The 19,828-nt window shown below is 37.6% G+C and overlaps 1 protein-coding gene across 9 annotated transcripts in view; it reads left to right on the top strand.

Annotated features, from left to right (window-relative positions):
• The window catches only part of KLHL5 (kelch like family member 5), a 96,475-nt gene extending 77,051 nt beyond the window's left edge, over positions 1–19,424 (top strand). For 4 of the 9 annotated variants that reach the window (XM_064285940.1, XM_064285939.1, XM_064285936.1 and 1 more), the window contains 3 exons: positions 3,661–3,873; positions 7,486–7,657; positions 13,414–19,424. In XM_064285940.1, the coding sequence (XP_064142010.1) occupies positions 3,661–3,873; positions 7,486–7,657; positions 13,414–13,497 (469 nt within the window). In that variant the 3' untranslated portion in view covers positions 13,498–19,424. The other 5 variants (XM_023549797.2, XM_064285938.1, XM_064285937.1 and 2 more) reach the window with 4 other exon arrangements.
• The last annotated feature ends 404 nt before the right edge of the window (positions 19,425–19,828 follow it).

The raw sequence follows: 19,828 nt of genomic DNA, 5'->3' as shown, positions 1-19,828 counted from the left end.
CTGCTGCTGCTTTTAACTTCCTTACCACTCTTTAACCTTGTTGTCCCACTAACCTAATTTACTTTTCACTCAGAACCCCATCCCACTCATCCTACAGACTTGGAACCCTGAGTTCTATGTCCACGTGGTTGAGCCCTTCCAGAAAAATCCTGCAGCCACAATTGCAAGTCTGTCTACTGTCTCTCCCATAAACCCTCAGAAGCTATTCATAAATTTTGATAGTATCCTCAAACCTTCTAATCCTTCTCTGCCTCCTTACTTTCTATTGAGGATCTTGCCTCTTCCTTACAGGAAAAAAAAAAATCATGGCCCAAATAAACTAAATGTCATGTACATTTCCCTTCCTCTAAGACCCATTGTCCTTTATAAAGTTAACTATTTCCACAATGTTATTCCCCTCCTTTCATGTCAAGAGATGGCACATCAAAGAGCAGTTCTGTTCTTTTACCTTTTTCCCCTGACTTTTTAGGCGCTTGCCCTGTCAATATTATTTCTGCCTCTTATATTTTCTTTTTCATAGTTCTTTTCCCTTCATCTTATGAATTCAAGTTTCTGCCATACTAAAAACAAATATAACACTCTGTCTTGGTCAGCTAGTGCTGCTGTAACAGAAATACCACAAGTGGATGGCTTTAACAAACAGGAGTTTATTCTCTCACAGTCCAGTAGGCTCTAAGTCTGAATTTAGGGTGCCGCCTCCAGGGAAAGGCTTTCTTTCTCTCTTGGCTCTGGAGGAAGGTTCTTGTCATCAGTCTCCCCTTGGCCTGGGAGCATCTCAGCGCAGGAACCTTAGGTCCAAAAGACACGCTCTGCTTTCTTGGTGGTATGAGGGCCCCATGTCTCTCTGCTCGTTTCTCTCTTTTATATCTCAAAAGAGATTGGCTTAAGACACTATCTAATCTTGTAGATCTCATCAATATAACTGCCACTAATCCATCTCATTACATCATAGTGATAGAATATACAACACATAGAAAAATCACATCAGATGACAAAATGATAGACAATCATATACAATACTGGGAATCATTTCCTAGCTAAGTTGACAGATATTTGGGGGGACACAATTCAATCTATGACACACTCCTTCAACTCTACACATCCTACACCCAAACTTATTCTTTCTCATACCTTTTTATTGTAGTTGATGGACTCTGTTGCTCTCTCAGAAATCTGTAATTTATGATAAACTCCTCCTACATCTTCCCCCAAAGCATATCCATTTTTAACTTCTAAATATCTTTTAATTCTTTCCTATCTTCCATTCCCACCATCATTATCTCATCTCTTTCCTGGTCTATTGCGTTATCTCCCCAAATGGTCAGCTTGCCTCTAACCTTAACTGTCTCCCTTTCATCCTTCTTTTTACAGAGACTTACTTCTCTGTCCAATTAGGACCGTGTCACTTCCCTGCCTAAAACCTTTCAGCAGCTTATCTGACCAAGCCTCTTTTATGACCTTGCCTGTGTCCATCTCTCTAGACTCTGCCATTCTCTACCTATAGCATATTATACTCCAGCAAAACTTATTTGTTAAACATATGTTTTGTTTCACACTTCTGGTGTCTTTTAATACCCATGCCATCTATCTTCAAATGTTGTTTCCTCCACTTCCCCACCTGACAAACTCAGTCATCCTTGAAACTTGCTCAGAAATCACCTGTGGAAAACCTCCAATCCCCATTCCTCTTTCTTCATTTCCCCTACACTTGTTATCCATTCCATCTGCAGCATTTTTACTGTGAGTAATTTGTGTATAATTGTATTACAGTGTAATAAATTCCAGTGTCTTCAACTATGTTAATATAGTTTAAGTTTAAAGCAAGATATTGCTACAGGCATATCTTGCTGTTTAAAATGTAATCATCTTACTATTTAAGAACAAGTATGAGTGGCATGGTGTATTTTAACTATGAAATCTGTCTTTAAAGTATATGTAAATATTTAGTTTTAATGGGTAGATTTATTTAGTACAGTTCAAATATTACTTCTTGAAAATCAGAAAATAGTTAAATATTAACTAAGGCATCCATAAATTTAAAATGTATGATCTTTTGTACAAGCAGTGGGCTGAATTTACTTTAAAAAAAAAATACTAATAGAAAAATACTGATAAAGAGCTTCCCAAGTGAACAGTAAGTACAAGAAGGTTTTATGTGTAATGGAAAAAAAAATTGTGTTCAAATATTTTACATATATTTTAAGTTTAGAGGAAAAGACTGTCTCTAATTAGTGCAGTATATTGATTGATGAATTAAAACTGATCTACATGGCAACATTTAGATCATTCCACCAAAGCAAACCCATTAAAAATGGCATAGGAATTAATATTTATTATATACAAATAAAAAAACCAAACTCGTTGCCATCGAGTCAATTCCAACTCATAGCGACCCTATAAAAAAAAAGTTCCAACTCATAGCGACCCTATAGGACACAGTAAAACTGCCCCAAAACGTTTCCAAGGCTATAATCTTTAAGGAAGCAGACTGCCACATTTTTCTCCCATGGAGCGCCTCTTGGGTTCAAACTGCTGACCTTTTGATTAGCGGTCGAGCACTTAGCCACTCTGCCACCAGTGCTCCTGTTTTGGCGTATTTTAGATGACTTACAGTATCCTTTTCTCCAGTAATTTAAGGATCGCTTTGAATCCACCAGCTGCCCCCTTGGAAACCTTATGGGGCAGTTCCACTCTGTTCTGTAGGGTCATTATGAGACAGAATTGACTCAGTGGCAACAAGTTTGGTTTTTTATTTGTATATAATAAATTTAATGTATATGCTATTGTTTCAAGCTATCCTTTTAGTCCCCTGTTTCACAATCACAAATACATACTAGATGACAGTTGACTGTAACTGCTCATTAAAATAACTTTGTGTCCTGGTTCTACTTCTTGCTGGGTGACCTTGTGCAAGTCTTTTAATGTCTGTGAGCCCCGTTTTCTTCACCTGTGAAACAGGGATACAACTGGTTTCTGTTAGTATTGTTGTGATGAGTAAATTAAATAATACCATGTAAAGTGCCCTACCTATGATAGGTGCTCAGAGATTAGTTTCTAATTCTATTTTAGATATTTAAAAAATAAATAATAGTATGTTTATACATCATGTTTTATCTGTTCTAAGACACATATTTTAACATCTAAAATCGGGATGCATCTTACAAATCAATGGTGATTTACAATCGCTGTCAAACAGATAGCAGCTGTGAAATAGTTATTGCCTTCAAGTGCAGCTTGTTTTCCTTATTATGTATCTACAAAAGTGATATGTGGTAGGATATATAGATATATATAAACCTGTGAAAGCCAGATCCTGTGTAAGGCAGAGACCTGTCAGAGAAGGAAAATTAAAATATTTTCCATTGAAATGAATGACAGAAAAATGGTAAGACTGCACCCTGTCAAAGGCAGAAAACTTGTGAGACCTGGAAAAACAAGGCATATATATAATACATGATACAAACATGTGTCATTTAATTGGTAGCATATATTCTTTCATAAAGGTACATAAATTGACAGTGTGTCTTATAATCGATGGCATCTTAAAAAGAAAAAAAGTTTTTTTTTCTTTTTAGATTTGATGAAATACAGTAAGTATAGCCTCTTAAGCAAAATAAAAATGCTATATCTTATTTATCATTTCATTTGTTCTTTTTACAGACTTTATGCGGTTGGTGGTCGTGATGGAAGTTCTTGTCTCAAATCAGTAGAATGTTTTGATCCTCATACCAATAAATGGACACTCTGTGCACAAATGTCAAAAAGAAGAGGTGGAGTAGGAGTAACTACCTGGAACGGATTGCTCTATGCTATTGGAGGACACGATGCACCTGCATCCAACTTGACTTCCAGACTCTCAGACTGTGTGGAGAGGTAGTTTCCAGTCAAGGAGAACTTAGAACAACAACTAAAACACACACACACACACACACACACACAAACACATACAAGCCTGTGACACTTTCAGACATATGAATAACTCTTTATTGAGAGTTCACTACATGCAAGGCAGTTCCCGAGGAACTCTGTAAACACTGGGTTGTCTTCTCTGAGCATTCCTCAATCTATCTCCCTACAGCCTATTCACATTCTTCCCTTACCATATTCCTGTCTACTTAAACCTTGCCTTAGAATTAGTTGCATAATTTGAATGGATTTAGGAGGAGAATCAATAGAACTTGGTGGATAATTAGATATGAGAAGTGATAGAGAAGGAGAGGCTCTTTAAGATCAAGAAACAAGGTAAATGATGGTATACCTTAATAAGAAATGAATCTTTGTCAGAGCAGCACCTTTTCTAATAAGTTGCTAGACATCTAAGTGGAGATGTCAGCCAGGTAGTTGAATATATGAGCCTGGAGCTCAGGGCAAAGCTTTGGGCTGAAGATGTGCATTTAAGAGTTATAAGTACATATCAATTTCAATACAGTGAAAGAGTAGAGAGAAAGAAAAAGGATGGGTATGGAAAACGTCAACATTTAGACATGTAGTATACAAAATAAGAATGAGATGTAGCAACTGGAGGAATAAAAGGAAAACTCATCTCATCTAATGAGTAGAACACATTCGGATTTCCCCAGCTGATTCCAGGTGACCTAATATATTCAAACCACTGTTTAATCCAGACCACATGTTGCATTTGATTGCTGTGTCCTTCAAAGCAGCCTTTTTATCTAACTCAGACCATTTTTTTCTTTTTTTATCATATTGACTGTTCGAGAGACAGGGCCAGTTGTCTTACCAAATGTCCTACTTTCTGGATTTGTCTGGTTCCTTCCTTGTCAGGATGTTTAGCATTTCTTTAGCCCCTGTATTTCTGTAAAACTGGAAGTTATATCTAAATGCATGATGGGTTAAAATTAAACTTCTGGCTAGCATATGTCACAGTTGATATTGTATACTTCATGCTGTCTCACATCAGAAGTTATAATGTTTGATTTGTCCACCTTTAGCAATGCATAGATTGAACACTGATTTGGGATGATGACAGTATAAAACTTTAAATGCATGATTGTGACTTTTTCCTTTTACAATTGGAAAGTAGTCTGTGTGTTGTTACTTTGGCACACTCATTCACTCAGTCATTTTATTGCCAATCGATAATCCTTGTCTGGATCAATACTTTCTTTAGGGTTTGAAAAATTGTTTCTCTAATTCTGTCATTCTTTCTACATTCGTTACCAAGAATTATTTTATAAAGTAGAGTTTTCCCTGTCAAGCAGCCCTAGTGGTGCAGTGGTTCAGCTGCTAACCAAAAGGTCAACAGTTCAAATCCACTAGCCATTCCCTGGAAACCCTATAGGGCAGTTCTGCTCTGCCCCGTAGGGTCGCTATAAGTCGATTTGGTTTGGTTTTTGGTTTCTCTATCAACTTGAGGTCTTTAGATATTCTAACAAAGAGCTTACTTATTCTAATGTATAGTATTCAACATACAGTTAGTTATTCTAACATACAGTTCTAATATATATGATAAATTTTTTTCCTTTAATTGCTAGTATTAATAAGGAGTATTATTACATATAAATGGTTCAGATGCCCCAAAACTGTGTTGAGACCATCATTTTTTCAACAGATATTTCTTTTATAGTTATTAACTGTTAGATGCTGGAATATGTGAGGAGCAGGAAAGACGCTGTGCCTGTTCTCATGAATGTTATAATCTTATCAGTAAAAAAAAAAAAGTTTTTTTTTTTTTTTTAACTGTAGAGACCAAAAATTAATATATAATTGTAATAAGTGGCATGAAGGAGAAAAAGTCTATTTTGAGAGACCTGGGGGCTCAAGGGAGTACTTCCTGAAAGAGATGACATTTAAAAGTAAAACTTGAAGAATAAGTAGAAGTTGGCCAACAAAGAACATTTCTGAGAAAAAGCATAGCCTATATAAAGGTTCTGAAGCAGAAAGGGATACAGTTCTTTCAAGAAGCTGAAAGAAGACCACTGTGGCTAGAGAAGAAACAGTATGGGGGAGAGGCAGGGAAGAGGTGTGGTGGAGTGGGGGTGGAAGCAGATCAAGTAGGTTCTTAAGGCCTTATTAAGGATTTTGAATTTCAAAGAGCGGTGGGAAGTGTGTGTGTGTGTGTGTGTGTGTTGACATGATCAGGCTTTTGTGACTTATGAAATAAATTGTAAGTGACTAGAAGAAGGATGAATGGTGAAATGAAGCTTTGCTAATGACAGTGAGCTCTTTCTGTGAAATAATAAGCAAACTTGGTTGTTGTCTTTTGAGAAACAGGAAAGTTACACCTGCGCTTCACCTGTGTTGGGGGAAAATAATTCAGATTCTGCTTGTTATTATAATTCAGAAAATAAATAGGGACATCTTTATAGACTTTGCCCCATAAATTAGACTCACTGTAGTACTGCACCAAATGAAAAATTGTTCATTGATACAAGAGATATTAGATGCACTGTAGATCGTCTGAGCATCTGTTACTGGATAGACAACTTCAGGCAGCTCTAATTTCCATACCTCATGAAGGGAACCAGAAGGTCCAGAGGTGGGAAGCCACAGTGAATCAGGCTATGCGTTATCATATGTAGAGTTTCATGGCTTGATTTCTTCAGATTTTAAGTAGGCAATCTGTCTTAGTTTCCTAGAGCTGCCCTAACAAAATACCACAAAGAGATGGCTTTAAAGAACAGAAATAAATTTTGTCACAGTTTTGAAAGCTAGAAGTTCAAATCAGGGCCTCAGCAATGTTGATTCTTTCTCAGGGCTTTGAGAGAGGAACTGTTCTGTGCCTCTCTCCTAGTTTCTGGGGGCAGCTGGCAGTCCTTGGCATTCCTTTGCTTGTAGACAGACACTCACTTGCTTTCTTCCCCATGTGTAACTATTTCCGTGTCCATCCTTCCCTTTATAAGATACCACTCAAAAGGAATTAGAATTAGGACCCACCCTACTCCGGTATGACTTTGTTAACAAATAATATTTGCAGAGAAAAACCATGTTTCCCCAAACAAGGTCACATTCACTGCTACAGGGGTTAGGACTTCACTGTATCTTGGGGGGGGGCGGGAGGGGGGCGGACACAGTTCTATCTATAACGCAATCTAAAGCCTTAAAGTAGTTTCCCATGTTTACAGAAATAGTTTAAGTGCTGTGCATCTGCTAAACGAATCTATTATAACCGAAAAAAAAAAAAAAAAAACACCAAACCCAGCGCCGTCGAGTCGATTCCAGCTCATAGCGACCCTGTAGGACAGAGTAGAACTTCCCCCATAGAGTTTCCAAGGAGCGTCTGGTGGATTCGAACTGCCGACCTTTTGGTTAGCGGTCTTAGCGTTTAACCTCTACACCACCAGGGTTTCCGAATCTATATGTTAAAAGTTTTCAGGAAAATATTGATATTTTTCTCTAAAATATGTTCAGATGTACTCTTATCTAGTAGGTAATAAGACAGAAGATAAACTTGAAGAGTAAAATTATTTTTACATAAAATACTTTGAGAACAATATCAGCTCCAGCTCTAAAATTTTCTTTCAGATATGATCCCAAAACAGATATGTGGACTGCAGTGGCATCTATGAGCATCAGCAGAGATGCAGTGGGCGTCTGTTTACTTGGTGATAAACTGTATGCTGTTGGAGGATATGATGGACAGACTTACCTTAATACAGTGGAGGCTTATGATCCTCAGACAAACGAGTGGACCCAGGTATGGCATGTTCACTCTTCATTTTTATACTTACTCAGTTTTTGTTTAAACAATTATTTTGGCAAAACAGATTCTCTCAATTTTGACTAATATGGAAATTTATAACATAAGTATGAGAAAGTATTCTCCTGATTAAATATGAGGAAGCAAGAGGGAATTTCAAAATTTGTAACAGAATTAAATCTAAAATTACCTTTGAAGTATAAGTTAATACTCAGAGATGTTACAAGTCGATCCACTACCATTTCCCTGCTGGGAATTGATGAGATATTCTAGCATTGACAGAGTTTATAGGATCACAAGAGGACTGTAATAAAGGGAGGGGAGATTGTAGAAAAGAAGAAACAAAGATAGAAAATTTGGAGGGGTTTTTTCCCCTTATATGAGCAATAACTTTTAAATACTCAAGCTACTGATATTTGGGAGCAGGTCAAATTTCTGGCATAACCTAATAAAGATGGTAATCCTGAATTATATTAACAAGTAAAAAACTTGACTTGGCAAGCGTATTAGCAAAAAGAATTCTATTTCTGGGAGGGATCTAGCACTTTTAAGAATGATGTTTTGAGATCTTTGTTTCCATCATCAATCAATAGTTTTGTACCTGTAATACCCAATTCAGAATCTGGTAGAGAAAAGACCGCCAGTAAATGTTTAAGTGAGCCAAGTTTCTCCTACATACAAGGACCAATACTAAGTATTGGCCAGAAAACACCACTTATGAGAATCCCTGCTGTAGTAGAACTTAACTTCTACTTAAGCAGGTAAGATATACATGTGCAAGGGGAGAACCCACAGCATTAAGTGCTTGGTGTTAAGTGTCCACTGGTATAAGCAGTGAGTAGAGTAGAAAACCAAAGAGAAAAAAGAAGTTGGTTGTTGGGAGGACTTTAGTGAAAAAGAGTAGGATTTAATGAATTGACCCAATTCAAATATGTGGTAAAAGGGGGTATTTTGTGAAGGAACATAAAATTAATGTCACTGAGGCAGAGGGACACAAGATACATTTAGGAACTGTGACTAGTTATAAGGATTCATGCTTGAAAAGAGTAGAAGTTCTTATGTTCTTTGAGGCGCGAGGGATTGGAGCCAGTATGGAGGTCTGTGAAGGCCAAGCTGAAGAGTTTGGTAATGATAAGCCTGCAGAGACTTTTAACCAAGAGAGTGATGCAGTAATAGAAAGTTCAGCTAGGCAGCAATTGGGGACAGAGTAAATTGGGGTAGGGGCAGGCAGAGGTGAAGCCTGGAGAAAAGGAAAGCATGTAGAAGGTTGCTCGAGGCTCGAGGTATTACGTACATAACATAGGGGAGGGAAGGAAAGGATGAAGTCAGGTGATATTACCAAGTCTTGTCAATGCTTTGTGTACTCACTCTAACTGGTCTTTTAGAAGGTGCAGCTTCTGAAGAAAACAGCAAAGCAATGATCAGAGAGTTCCTTAGAAGATAAGAGATAGAGCATTTAAATAGAAGAGAGGAGGTTTCAGCCATATAAGGAAGAATGGAGACACTTAGTCATTCACGAACTTTTAGGAACCTGAGAATGTGACAGAGCAGAAGCCACCACACAGAGTTTAAAAAGTAAAGGGAAGAATAAAACTAAGGGTAGGAGCTACAGGGACATGCAATTTTAAAATAATGATGATAGAAATTTAACATTTATTGAACACATCTTATGTAACAAGCTGTGTTCTAAACGTTTTACATTAAAAACCCATTGCTGTCGAGCATCCTCCCAACCACCCTATTAAGTAAGTACTATTATTTTCCCACCATACAGGATGAGGAATCTGAGACACAGGTAGATAACTGGCTGAAGGTCACGTAGCAAATAAATGGTGGAGTTAGCGTTTAAGCCGAGGATTTTTTTTTTTTTTTCTTACAATAGGAATGGCAATAAGAGGGTGGGGAGAGATTCCAGTTTTGCTGAGAAAGCAACACTGAAAAACACCTTCCTGGGAAAAGGGCAGGAAACAGAAATGAGAACAAAGACTGATCATCCTTAGACTGGAAAAAAGATTTTATCCTCCAAGGCTGGAGGAAAAGATGAGAGGGGGCATGGAGACAAGTACAGGGAGTTTTTAAGTGAAGAGAAGGATAGAGAAAGGGACTGACACTGTGTGACGTTGATTTGTTTCTTAAATAAGTGAGATCAGTTGGTAAAGGGAAGAGGGATAAGATTGAGGGTTTGAATTGGAGCATTTTAGAATAAATGCTAAGGGTTTTCATTAGAAATTATGTGATTACCTACCATCAGCCTCCCGCCATGTCAGAAGCAGTTATGAATGGCAACCCGGAGCCCAAAAAAAAAAAAGAGAAGAATCTTTCTCTGAGATATATTTGACATAAGCCCTTAAGCCACTTATAAGTAAATCTATTGGCCAGTATTTGAGACTTGTTATTATAGATAAGAGAAGAAATGATGAAGTAAAAGAGCTGAACAGAAAATTCCAAAGGGCAGCTTGAGAAGACAGAGTAAATATTATAGTGAAATGTGCAAAGACCTGGAGATAGAAAACGAAAGGGGAAGAACACATTTGGCATTTCTCAAGCTGAAAGAACTGAAGAAAAAATTCAAGCCTCTAGTTGCAGTTTTGAAAGATTCTATGGGCAAAATATTGAATGACACAGGAAGCATTAAAAGAAAATGGAAGAGCTGAACAATTTGTTGTATTGTGGTGGCTTACGTGTTGCTGTGATGCTAGAAGCTATGCCACCAGTATTTCGAATACCAGCAGGGTCACCTATGGTGGACAGGTTTCAGTGGAGTTTACAGACTAGGAAGAAGGACCTGGCGGTCTACTTCTGAAAAAATTGGCCAGTGAAAACCTTACGAATAGCAGTGGAACATTGCCTGATATAGTGCCTGAAGATGAGCCCCTCAGGTTGGAAGGCACTCAAAAGACAACTGGGGAAGAGCTGCCTTCTGAAAGTAGAGTCAGCCTTAATGACGTGGAGGGGGTAGAGCTTTCAGGACCTTCATTTGCTGATGTGGCACAACTCAAAATGAGGAGAAGCAGCTGCAAGCTTCCATTAGTAACTGGAATGTGGAATGTACGAAGTATGAATCTAGGAAAATTGGGAGTCGTCAAAAATGAAATGGAACACAGATCAATATCTTAGACACGTGGTGGACAACAACATTGCAGATAATTTATATTTCATGCTGAGTCACTCTATCAAAATTAAAAATCTATGACTACATAGCTATTTTGTTTATATGCCACCAGTACAGGTGAATGTGAACTTAGTATCTGAAAAATAAATGTTTTCCTATCAATGTTTTGGCAAATGGACAAGAGGCCATTTGCAGACAGAATAAAATGAGATTACAGAGTCTTAAAGCACCACCCACACACAACCAGCCTTGACCTAAACCAGGAGGTGACTACTGCATTGTATTTAATAAATTCTCTAAGTTAAACTTTCTAGCTGGTTGTCATGACAACCGCAAGTATTCGCAATCTTAGAGACCTAGTATCTTAGGTATTTTGAGAAAAGCTGCTTAATTGCAAACAGGCATTTTGACTTAAATAATTCAGAGGTTACTCCTAGAATACTTATAAATGGATACGGTTTTTAAATTGATTGATTAAGAGTATACAACAGCGATCAAAACAGCTGACTGGGGTGGAGAACAACTGAGAATTCTCTTAAAACTGGAGCCTAGATCTGTTCTAAAAACCTGCTCATTTGTCTGGGGGTCATACTGATTAGGAAGTTATTTTGATATCGTGTATTTGACAAAAACACTGTATTACATACCCCCACATACATAAGTACAAGGCAAACTTTCTTAGTATTTTGTGTTTGTCACCCTCCACCCAACGCTCACATTTAAATTCTCTTAGGTCAAATGCAGAGATTCTTAATTTGCTCAAAGTAGTCCTTTAAAACCTATCTTGTGGTTTTTGTAGTTTATAGTTTCATAGTTTATAGATTATCCTGTAAGTGAAGGGGAAGGAACCAGGCCAGTAGGGCTGGTGCAGCAGGGGTCCGGGGCAGCAACTCTTGGTCAGCAAGTACAGAACCGTTTCAGAATTCTCCCAACTGGTGTGGTATGATCAACGTTTTTTTACCTGCAAATCCAACACCTGTCTCTTTTTGTTTCAGGTTGCTCCACTGTGCCTAGGAAGAGCTGGGGCTTGTGTTGTGACTGTAAAATTATAATTTAGTGCTTTGTTTCCTAGATGAAGATATCCTCCTCCTTTTTGAATATCTGATTCAGTTGTCCTGTCGATGGATACATTTCTACTCAATTTGCAGTGCTCCACTCCTGGGTACAAAGTGCCTGATCTCAAAGGGAAGATGTTAAAACAAGGGAGGATGGTATAAGCGACCAGGATTAAATGCTCTCATTTTCTAACTACATCAAACCTGCAGCTGGTAGATTGTGAACATACGTTTCTGATATAAAATATGAGGACAAATGCACTGCTCTAAAACGTAACCCAGTGTTAACTGGGAATTTCATTTATTCATAGTCAAGTGCATTTTATTCTCATTTTCCAGATTTCTTTTATTAAACTACAGTCACACCAGATAGAACTTCTAAAGTTTTGCTTGATACATTTTTTATCATACATGAGTTGCAGTGCTTGTTGTTTGTTTGTTTCCTGGTTTACTAGCCCACAACCACTATTTTAATGGTACACTAAAAACTCTACTGTGGGGTATTTTCAGAAACAGCTGTATCATACCTGCTCCAGTTGTGGGTTTTCTTTCTAAAATTGGCTTAGTGCAATAAGTAAAGAAAAACATTAAAGAATGGAAAAAAAATAATGACCAAATAAAAACTTGATATAATCTGGGGGAACTATTTAAATATTCATTCCATTACATTTAGACTGACCAAGAAGTACATATCATGATATTCTTAAACTGAAACGTATTTTGCATTAAATTTAAGATATGCAAATTTACACAGAGAAAATAAATGTCATACCTTATAATGTTCTTTCACCTAACTAGTATTATGAGGATTTGTTTTATATTATAAAAAATTTTTTTGATTTTATCTTTTGATATTGACACAGTTGCTTAGATGTTCTTATGTTCTCAAGTCTGTTTTTGCCTACCCTCCCTCGCTTCTTATGTTTTGTCACAGGTAGTAACCCATTGTGTTTGTTTGTATTCAAACAATTTTGGGGGAATGGGCTTATTGAATGTTTGAAAAATGAGCTTAAAGTGTTTGCTACCCAAAGTTTTGTACATTTGTAAACTCTGATTACATATGTGAATGTTAATACTCCCAGTGAATTATTTATTGTTTGCAAAATGCACTGGGCAGTAACATTTTGTGATAAACCTGTAACATATAAGTCATTAACTTGTATCTTAACATAAAATGAGTATAAACTAAATTCTCGTCTTTGAAAATACAATGTTGTGGTTAGTGTGTTTTTCTGTTTTATATCAGGATAGGCTTTATTAGTTGCTTTCTTTAAAAATTAAAACTTTTTTTTTAATTAACTGATTTTGAATACTCATGAAATGTTTCTACTTTGAAACCCAAGAAACCAAGTACCTGTAGTCCCAAAAGAAGCCTGTATTCATTTTACTTGTGTGGCCACCAAGAAAATAATGGTGTTAGTGACTAATATATTAATATTTCATATATTCATTATATTATTAAATACATTAATACTTAATATATCTAAGGATATAAATACATCCTTAATCCTTATATTTAAAATATGTATTTTAACTATATTAAATAAGTGAATTATTTAATATTCATTTCTTATTTTCCTGGCTAGGAGGGATCAACTGTGGAGCATATATCTGTATTTAGGTGGAAAGGAGAGAAGAAGAGACAAAGGTATAAGAAACAAAACTCTTGAGAGCTCAAATGTGTCAGTATATCATCATCTGCTTGTGGAAGCTTAGACCTGCTGTTTGAATGGAAGTACATATATTGCAGCCATCCCTATAAACACTCATTGCTCACTCTCTTGTTCCCTTGGCCGCAGGGAGGCCAGAACACGTTAAAGAAAGGAACTTATTCTCCTCTCTAAGGTCCTTCCTTTCCTTGAGAGGATCTATCAGAGGAAAGCCCCTTTATTTTTGATCCTGACAGAGGGCCTCTCTAATGCAGTTTTGTAGGCAGTAGGGCCTGCTGTCTTGGATACTGGTAAAGAGACCCATTTCTTCTCTAGTGGCAGGGCATTAGCCAAAACATTCCCTCTTCCTCTTGTCAGACATTTCATAACTCTAGAGAAAAATATGGCTGTTCGTTGCATCCATCCTCCAACATTTCTGTCTTGACTTCTATTAACCTGTCCATTGAGATGTCTGGATGCTCTTTATTTATTAAAAAGTAATAATATTTGATATTAATTGTTGAATGCTTATTATCAGTTAGAAACCAAGTCCTCACAATAAGTGAGGTATTATCTGTTATATTCCCCTTTTTATAGATGAGATAACTGGGACACAGAGAAGTTAACCACAAGATAATACATCAAGTAAGCGGCAGAGCTGAGATTAAAACAGTCAGCCTGACTCTGGATCCACACTCTATCATTCCTGCCTCTAGGCAAAAAAGGAGAGAGAGACTTCATTATGTGAGGAATTGTTTATTTTAATAAAAAGAAAAATTAAGAATATCGATGTGGTGTAGTGAAACGCAGATGAAATTGTGCACTACAAATTAGTAAGCAAGCACAAGTAAACCCGTGCTTACCTTGCTTATTGGATAATCTCCCCTGCCTATGCTGTGGTCACCCTGGGCTGATCCTCACTTCCTGAACATACTCCGGCTTTTCGACTTCCATGCTCATGCTGCTCTCCACCCCTGCCCTTCCCTCACCTGCCTCAGATGTGTGAACAAGGAAACCTCATGGATTCTTTTTGTCCTGTGATTCAGAATCTGTGATACTGTAAACCACACTCAAATGCCTCTAAGGTAGTTTACCTCAAAGAGCAAGTCTGTTTCATATTTATATTCAACAAATAATTAGTGAGAGCCTGTTATGAAGACGTGGCAATAGATAAAGTGCTGCCTGCTACAGGAGTTACAGAAATATACCTTTGTCTATGTCCTTATGGAGCTGACATTCTTTCCCTTCCTTTGTTTTAGGATCTATTATGTAAGATTTTAGTCTCCCTGCTGTTTTGCTCAATGCCTTATTAGCAGTTATTATTTATTATTGTTGGAGTCACAAAACAATATTGGTTGTTGTGTGGGTATTAGCATCATGACTAGCCCTTGCTGGAATAAACAAATTCTCAATTGGATTACCGTACTCCCGAGTCCTCTGCAGCTTTGCTGCTGAGTTGCTAATACAGAGTCAGACAGATAAGTAGGTCAGCTCTTGCCAACTTATTACCCAGCATTTTCTTTCTCTGAAGTTCTCACGGTACAGCTATTCCTGCCGCTTCCACAGAGACAGCTCTTTGAAAGACAGCTTCTTTGACTGACCTCATCACCCCATCTACCACTAAGCGAGGACCTCTTCCACAAAACTTACTCCATCTATGTCTCATTTGAACTATTCGCTTTATCATGTATTGTAGATTTCTAAAGGTGTGTAACTTTAAAGAAAACTTCCTTTCTTAATTACGCTACTTCTACTTCCTCACTTAAAGAAATATGTTTTTACTATCTTAAAAAGTGACGATAGACCTTTTCTGAATAGAATTTTTTCATAAAAATCTATATCAAACAATCTGACAAGGTTTTAAACATAGCATAGTCATGACTTTAATACCTTGAGTATGCATTACTTACAGCCATAATTGAATGGCGATTGAGTCATTATTTGCCTGTCCAACCTATATTAGGATCAAAAAACCCATTGCTGTCGAGTTGATTCTGACTCATAGCAACCCTATAGGACAGGGTAGAACTGTCACCATAGAGTTGTCCAAGGAGTGCCTGGTGGATTTGAACTGCCGACCTTTTGGTTAGCAGCCATAGTACTTAACCAGTATGTCACCAGGGTTTCCCAACCTATATTAGCTACTTTTAAACCACAATCCTATTATACAAGTGTTATAATCAAAACTCACCAAAATTTGAACATAAAGTTTATTCTGAGCAGACATTCTATGTGCATATACCAAAAAACCATCCTGCTGCCATCAAATCAGTTGCACCTGATAGCAACCCTATAAGACAGAGTAGAACTGCCCCATAGAGTTTCCAGGGAGTGGCTGGTGGGTTTCAATCGCCAACCCTTTGGTTAGTAGCCAAATGATTACTACTGTACCACCAGGCTCCATATGCATATAGGGAGACCGTTTTCATTCCAGAAAAAGCAAATGGCGTACAATGAGGCTTATAAAGAGTAGATGAGGGAGAAATATAGAAGATCAACCACTGTCTAATCTTAACATGATTGAATAAACACTGCCTTCGCTTTTACTGAGATCAGCTGATACCAGGTTACTTCTGGCCAACCTGCTAATGATTTGGCCCTCCACCCACCTGCAGCCAGGAGACTTTTTGAGATTTAAATTAGGAGGTGATGGTTTGACAACTAGCGTCTTCCAGCAGGATAAGATAAATTTACACTGCTGTAGAGGAGTTTCTGGCAGGCTTTTGCAGTTTGGGTCAGGCTTTTTATGGTTAATATTTGGTTTCATGGATAAGAAAAACCTTAAAATGAAAGTAAGATGTCCATTACTAATTTCCTATTCAACACAAATAATATTTGTTCAATAAGATAAAACTATTTTAAAATACCACAATTAAATATATTTATTATCCACAAAGAAATGCAGCCATATGGAACCAACTTTAGCCTAGGCAAAGGCCCAGGGCACTAAATATGGTTTCCAAGCTTCCTTGGCTTTGCTTCTAAACTGCACCCCATTAGCCAAGAGGAAAATAATTACCCAAGGGGAAAATAAGGATGGCACAAGGGCTAGTCATGGATGCTGATACCCACATAGCAACCAGTATTGTTTTGTGACTCCAGCAATAATAAATAACTGCTAATTCAACAGCTTTCTGTGAGCCAGACATTTTTAAGTGCTTTATATAATTTTTTCTCAACTCGACGGCAGTGGGTTTAGTGGGTTTTTATATAATTTATTCATTTAATCCTCATAACTACAGTAGGCGGTGGGTAATTATCATCATCACCATCTCCATTTTATAAATGAGACTGAAACTAAAAGCAGTTAACTACAGCCAGTCAGTGGCAGTATCTAGATTAGGACCCAGAAGTTTGGTTTCAGTGCCTGTGCTTTTAACCAGTCTGTCATACTGCCCCTCTAAGGGTTATAAAATAGCAAAACCCACAGTCGTGGCAACCTAACCTTTGGCTTGCATTAGAGAAAGAACAGTAAATAATGCAGGATAGTGGTGGTAAACTGAGACGATGGATGAGCAAGTGCATTAGATTGAGTGAAGGGATGCCCCATATGTGTGTATTTGTTTTGTGGGAGTCACTGCAAGGGGAATTAATGATAGTTAATATAGGGTTGATGAAAATATTAGTCATCAGCCTAAAATGTTTTCCTAACTTTTTAACAATGTATCTAGGCTCCTCTCTCTTTATACATACAACATAATGTACTTTAAAGAGGTTGTGGTTCAGTTAACACATACAAGGCTTTGATAGTGGAAAAAAATTAAACATGTTCCCTAGATGCCATAGGAACGTTTATAAGCATGATAATTCTCTTTTCCTTGCCTCCATAATACTGTGAACCAGAGCTTTAAAAAGAATTTAAGGGAATGTGGAAGTATCGGTTTGGATTTATTGGCAGCACAGAACAGAAACCTGACTTTGGTGACTTGACCTAATCCTGAGCTTTATTCTCACATAAGAAGAGGCTGGCAGTCCAGGGCTAGTTCAGTGGCTCCACAGTGCACTAATATCCCAGTCTCCTCTCTTTTCACCTGCCTTTCTTAACAAGTGGCCTCCCATGCTTGTTGCCTTATACTTGCAAGATAGCTGCTAGAGCTGGTATTTCAATGTAGGCAGACTGGCTCCATATTTATACTCTTAACCACTAAGCTATGCTATCCTCTTGTTTATCAAATTTACTTATATGTATTTTCTAAGTATTGGAAAGGTTAATACAGTTGCATGAATAAGTAATTTAGCCTCTTCCATTCTTCTCTAATAAGGAACCTTCTAATATGGAACTCAAATAAGATCAAATAAAACCAAAATTAGAAGGGTTACCAAGTATTTAGGATCTCATAAAACATGAAATATTTGGAAATCATTTTCAGTGGGCTTTGAGGAATAAGAAAAGGGAGATAGAGAAATGCTTTAGAGAAAAAAAAAATGGGGCGGGAACTCCAGTAGTAGTTTCTGAATGACAGAAGAACTGCACTATAATAAGTTTCAGATATAACATGAGTTAAGTCGTATCTTGCAAAGTCTGTGGACCACTTGAAATATGCAAACCCCACAACACAGCATTTCTATTCCTAAATATTTTTCCAATAGAAATATATATTTATTCACAAAAGAAATGTACAAGAGTGTTCACAACAGCACTAAACTGAAAACTACCCCAATGCCATCAACAGTAGTATTTTTGCACAGTGGAATATTATACAGCAATGTGGATGAAACAAAACAATATACAACAACATGTATAATTCTCACAAACATTATATTGAGCAAGAGAAGCCAGACACAAAAGATTACATACTGCATGATTCCACTTATATAGTTCAAAAACAGGTAAAACTAATCTATGAGGTGTTTGAAGTCAGGATAGTGGTTGCCCTTGAGGGCACGGTGACTGGAAAGAGGGATGTGGTTAGGTGGAGGCTGTATTTGGATATGCTGTAATATTATAATTCTTCATTGAGGTGCTAGTTACATGGATGCTTTCACTTTGTGAATATTTATCAGGCTGTACCCTTATGATGTAAGGTACTTTATGTATGTTTTACACAATTAAAAAAAAATTGTTTAACCAAATTGTGTTAGTTTCTCTTCTGCCAGAAACATTACAGTAGACTTCCAAATTTTATTGTCCTTTTATTCAATATTTGGGTGGTGGGGAAATTTTATAATAACTTCTCTATGGTACATAAATCTTGCAATAAGATACAGTCATTGCAAAGACTGTACAGATGATTGCTCAGTTCCCTTCCAGCTCCAGTATTCAATAACGTAGATTGAGTTATCTGAACGTCTCTTCTTTGCCCAACCCACCAGACATGTATGTCTGGATATTATTCCCAGCCAGAATTATTCCCAGCTGGTATGCAGAATGCTACAGGGGTTATATCACCCTCTTGCTTAAGCTTTCTAGTTGTCAATTATGGCTTTAGGATTACTTGAACAGCTTCTGAAATACGCAGATGCCTGACCCCTATTTCAGATAGGATATCTTAAGACATCAGTCGTAGCCAGAACCTGGGTGATTCTAATGTGCAACCACAATTGGGAACCATTACCTAGCCCCATCCTACAAAATGGTGGCTTACCCTCCTCTCAGCCTGTATCACTGTCTTACCAACATCTTCAAATCAAGGCACCTTGTGTTATATCAAGGGCAAACTTCTCTTGCACCCTTTATCACTTTCCCATTGACAGAGTCAATTCCGACTCATAGTCCCAAAGGGTTTCCAAGACTACAATCTTTACAGAAGCATACTGCTACAGAGCGGCTGGTGGGTTCAAACGGCTGACTTTTCAGTTAGAAGCTGAGCGCTTTGCCACTGTACCACAGGGGTCTATCTACAGAAAACAGCACCTATGGCAATTAGTTTCAAACCGCTGAATGATCTTACAGCTGCTGATAGAAACTGTGATGGCCAATAGAAACTGCTCGTTAGTACTTCTCGAGAGGCACCCAGGGCATGCACCCTGCCTGCCATACCTTAGTTACATTTTACTGCATCACTAGGGCTCTTTGCACTTTAGAAGAGTCATTTATTCACAGAGTTATGAGATTACAAACCATTCTTATCTGCTCAAGTTCTATGTCTTAGTCATCTAGTGCTGCTATAATAGAAATACCACAAGTGGATGGCTTTAACAAACAGAAGTTTATTCTCTCACAGTCCAGTAGGCTAGAAGTCTGAATTCAGGGTCCCAGCTCCAGGGGAAGGCTTTCTGTCTCAGCTAGTTCTGGAGGAAGATCTTTGTCATCAATCTGCCCCTGGTCTAGGAGCTTCTCAGCTTAGGGACCTCAAGACCGAAGGACACACTTTGCTTCCAGCTCTGCTCTCTTGGTGGTAGGAGGTCCCAG

The sequence above is a fragment of the Loxodonta africana genome, chromosome 5, assembly GCF_030014295.1.
Source record: "Loxodonta africana isolate mLoxAfr1 chromosome 5, mLoxAfr1.hap2, whole genome shotgun sequence".
NCBI classification, from domain to species: Eukaryota; Metazoa; Chordata; class Mammalia; order Proboscidea; family Elephantidae; genus Loxodonta; species Loxodonta africana.
The sequence above is the reverse complement of the archived record's forward strand: the minus strand, read 5'-3'. Positions and strand labels throughout refer to the sequence as shown.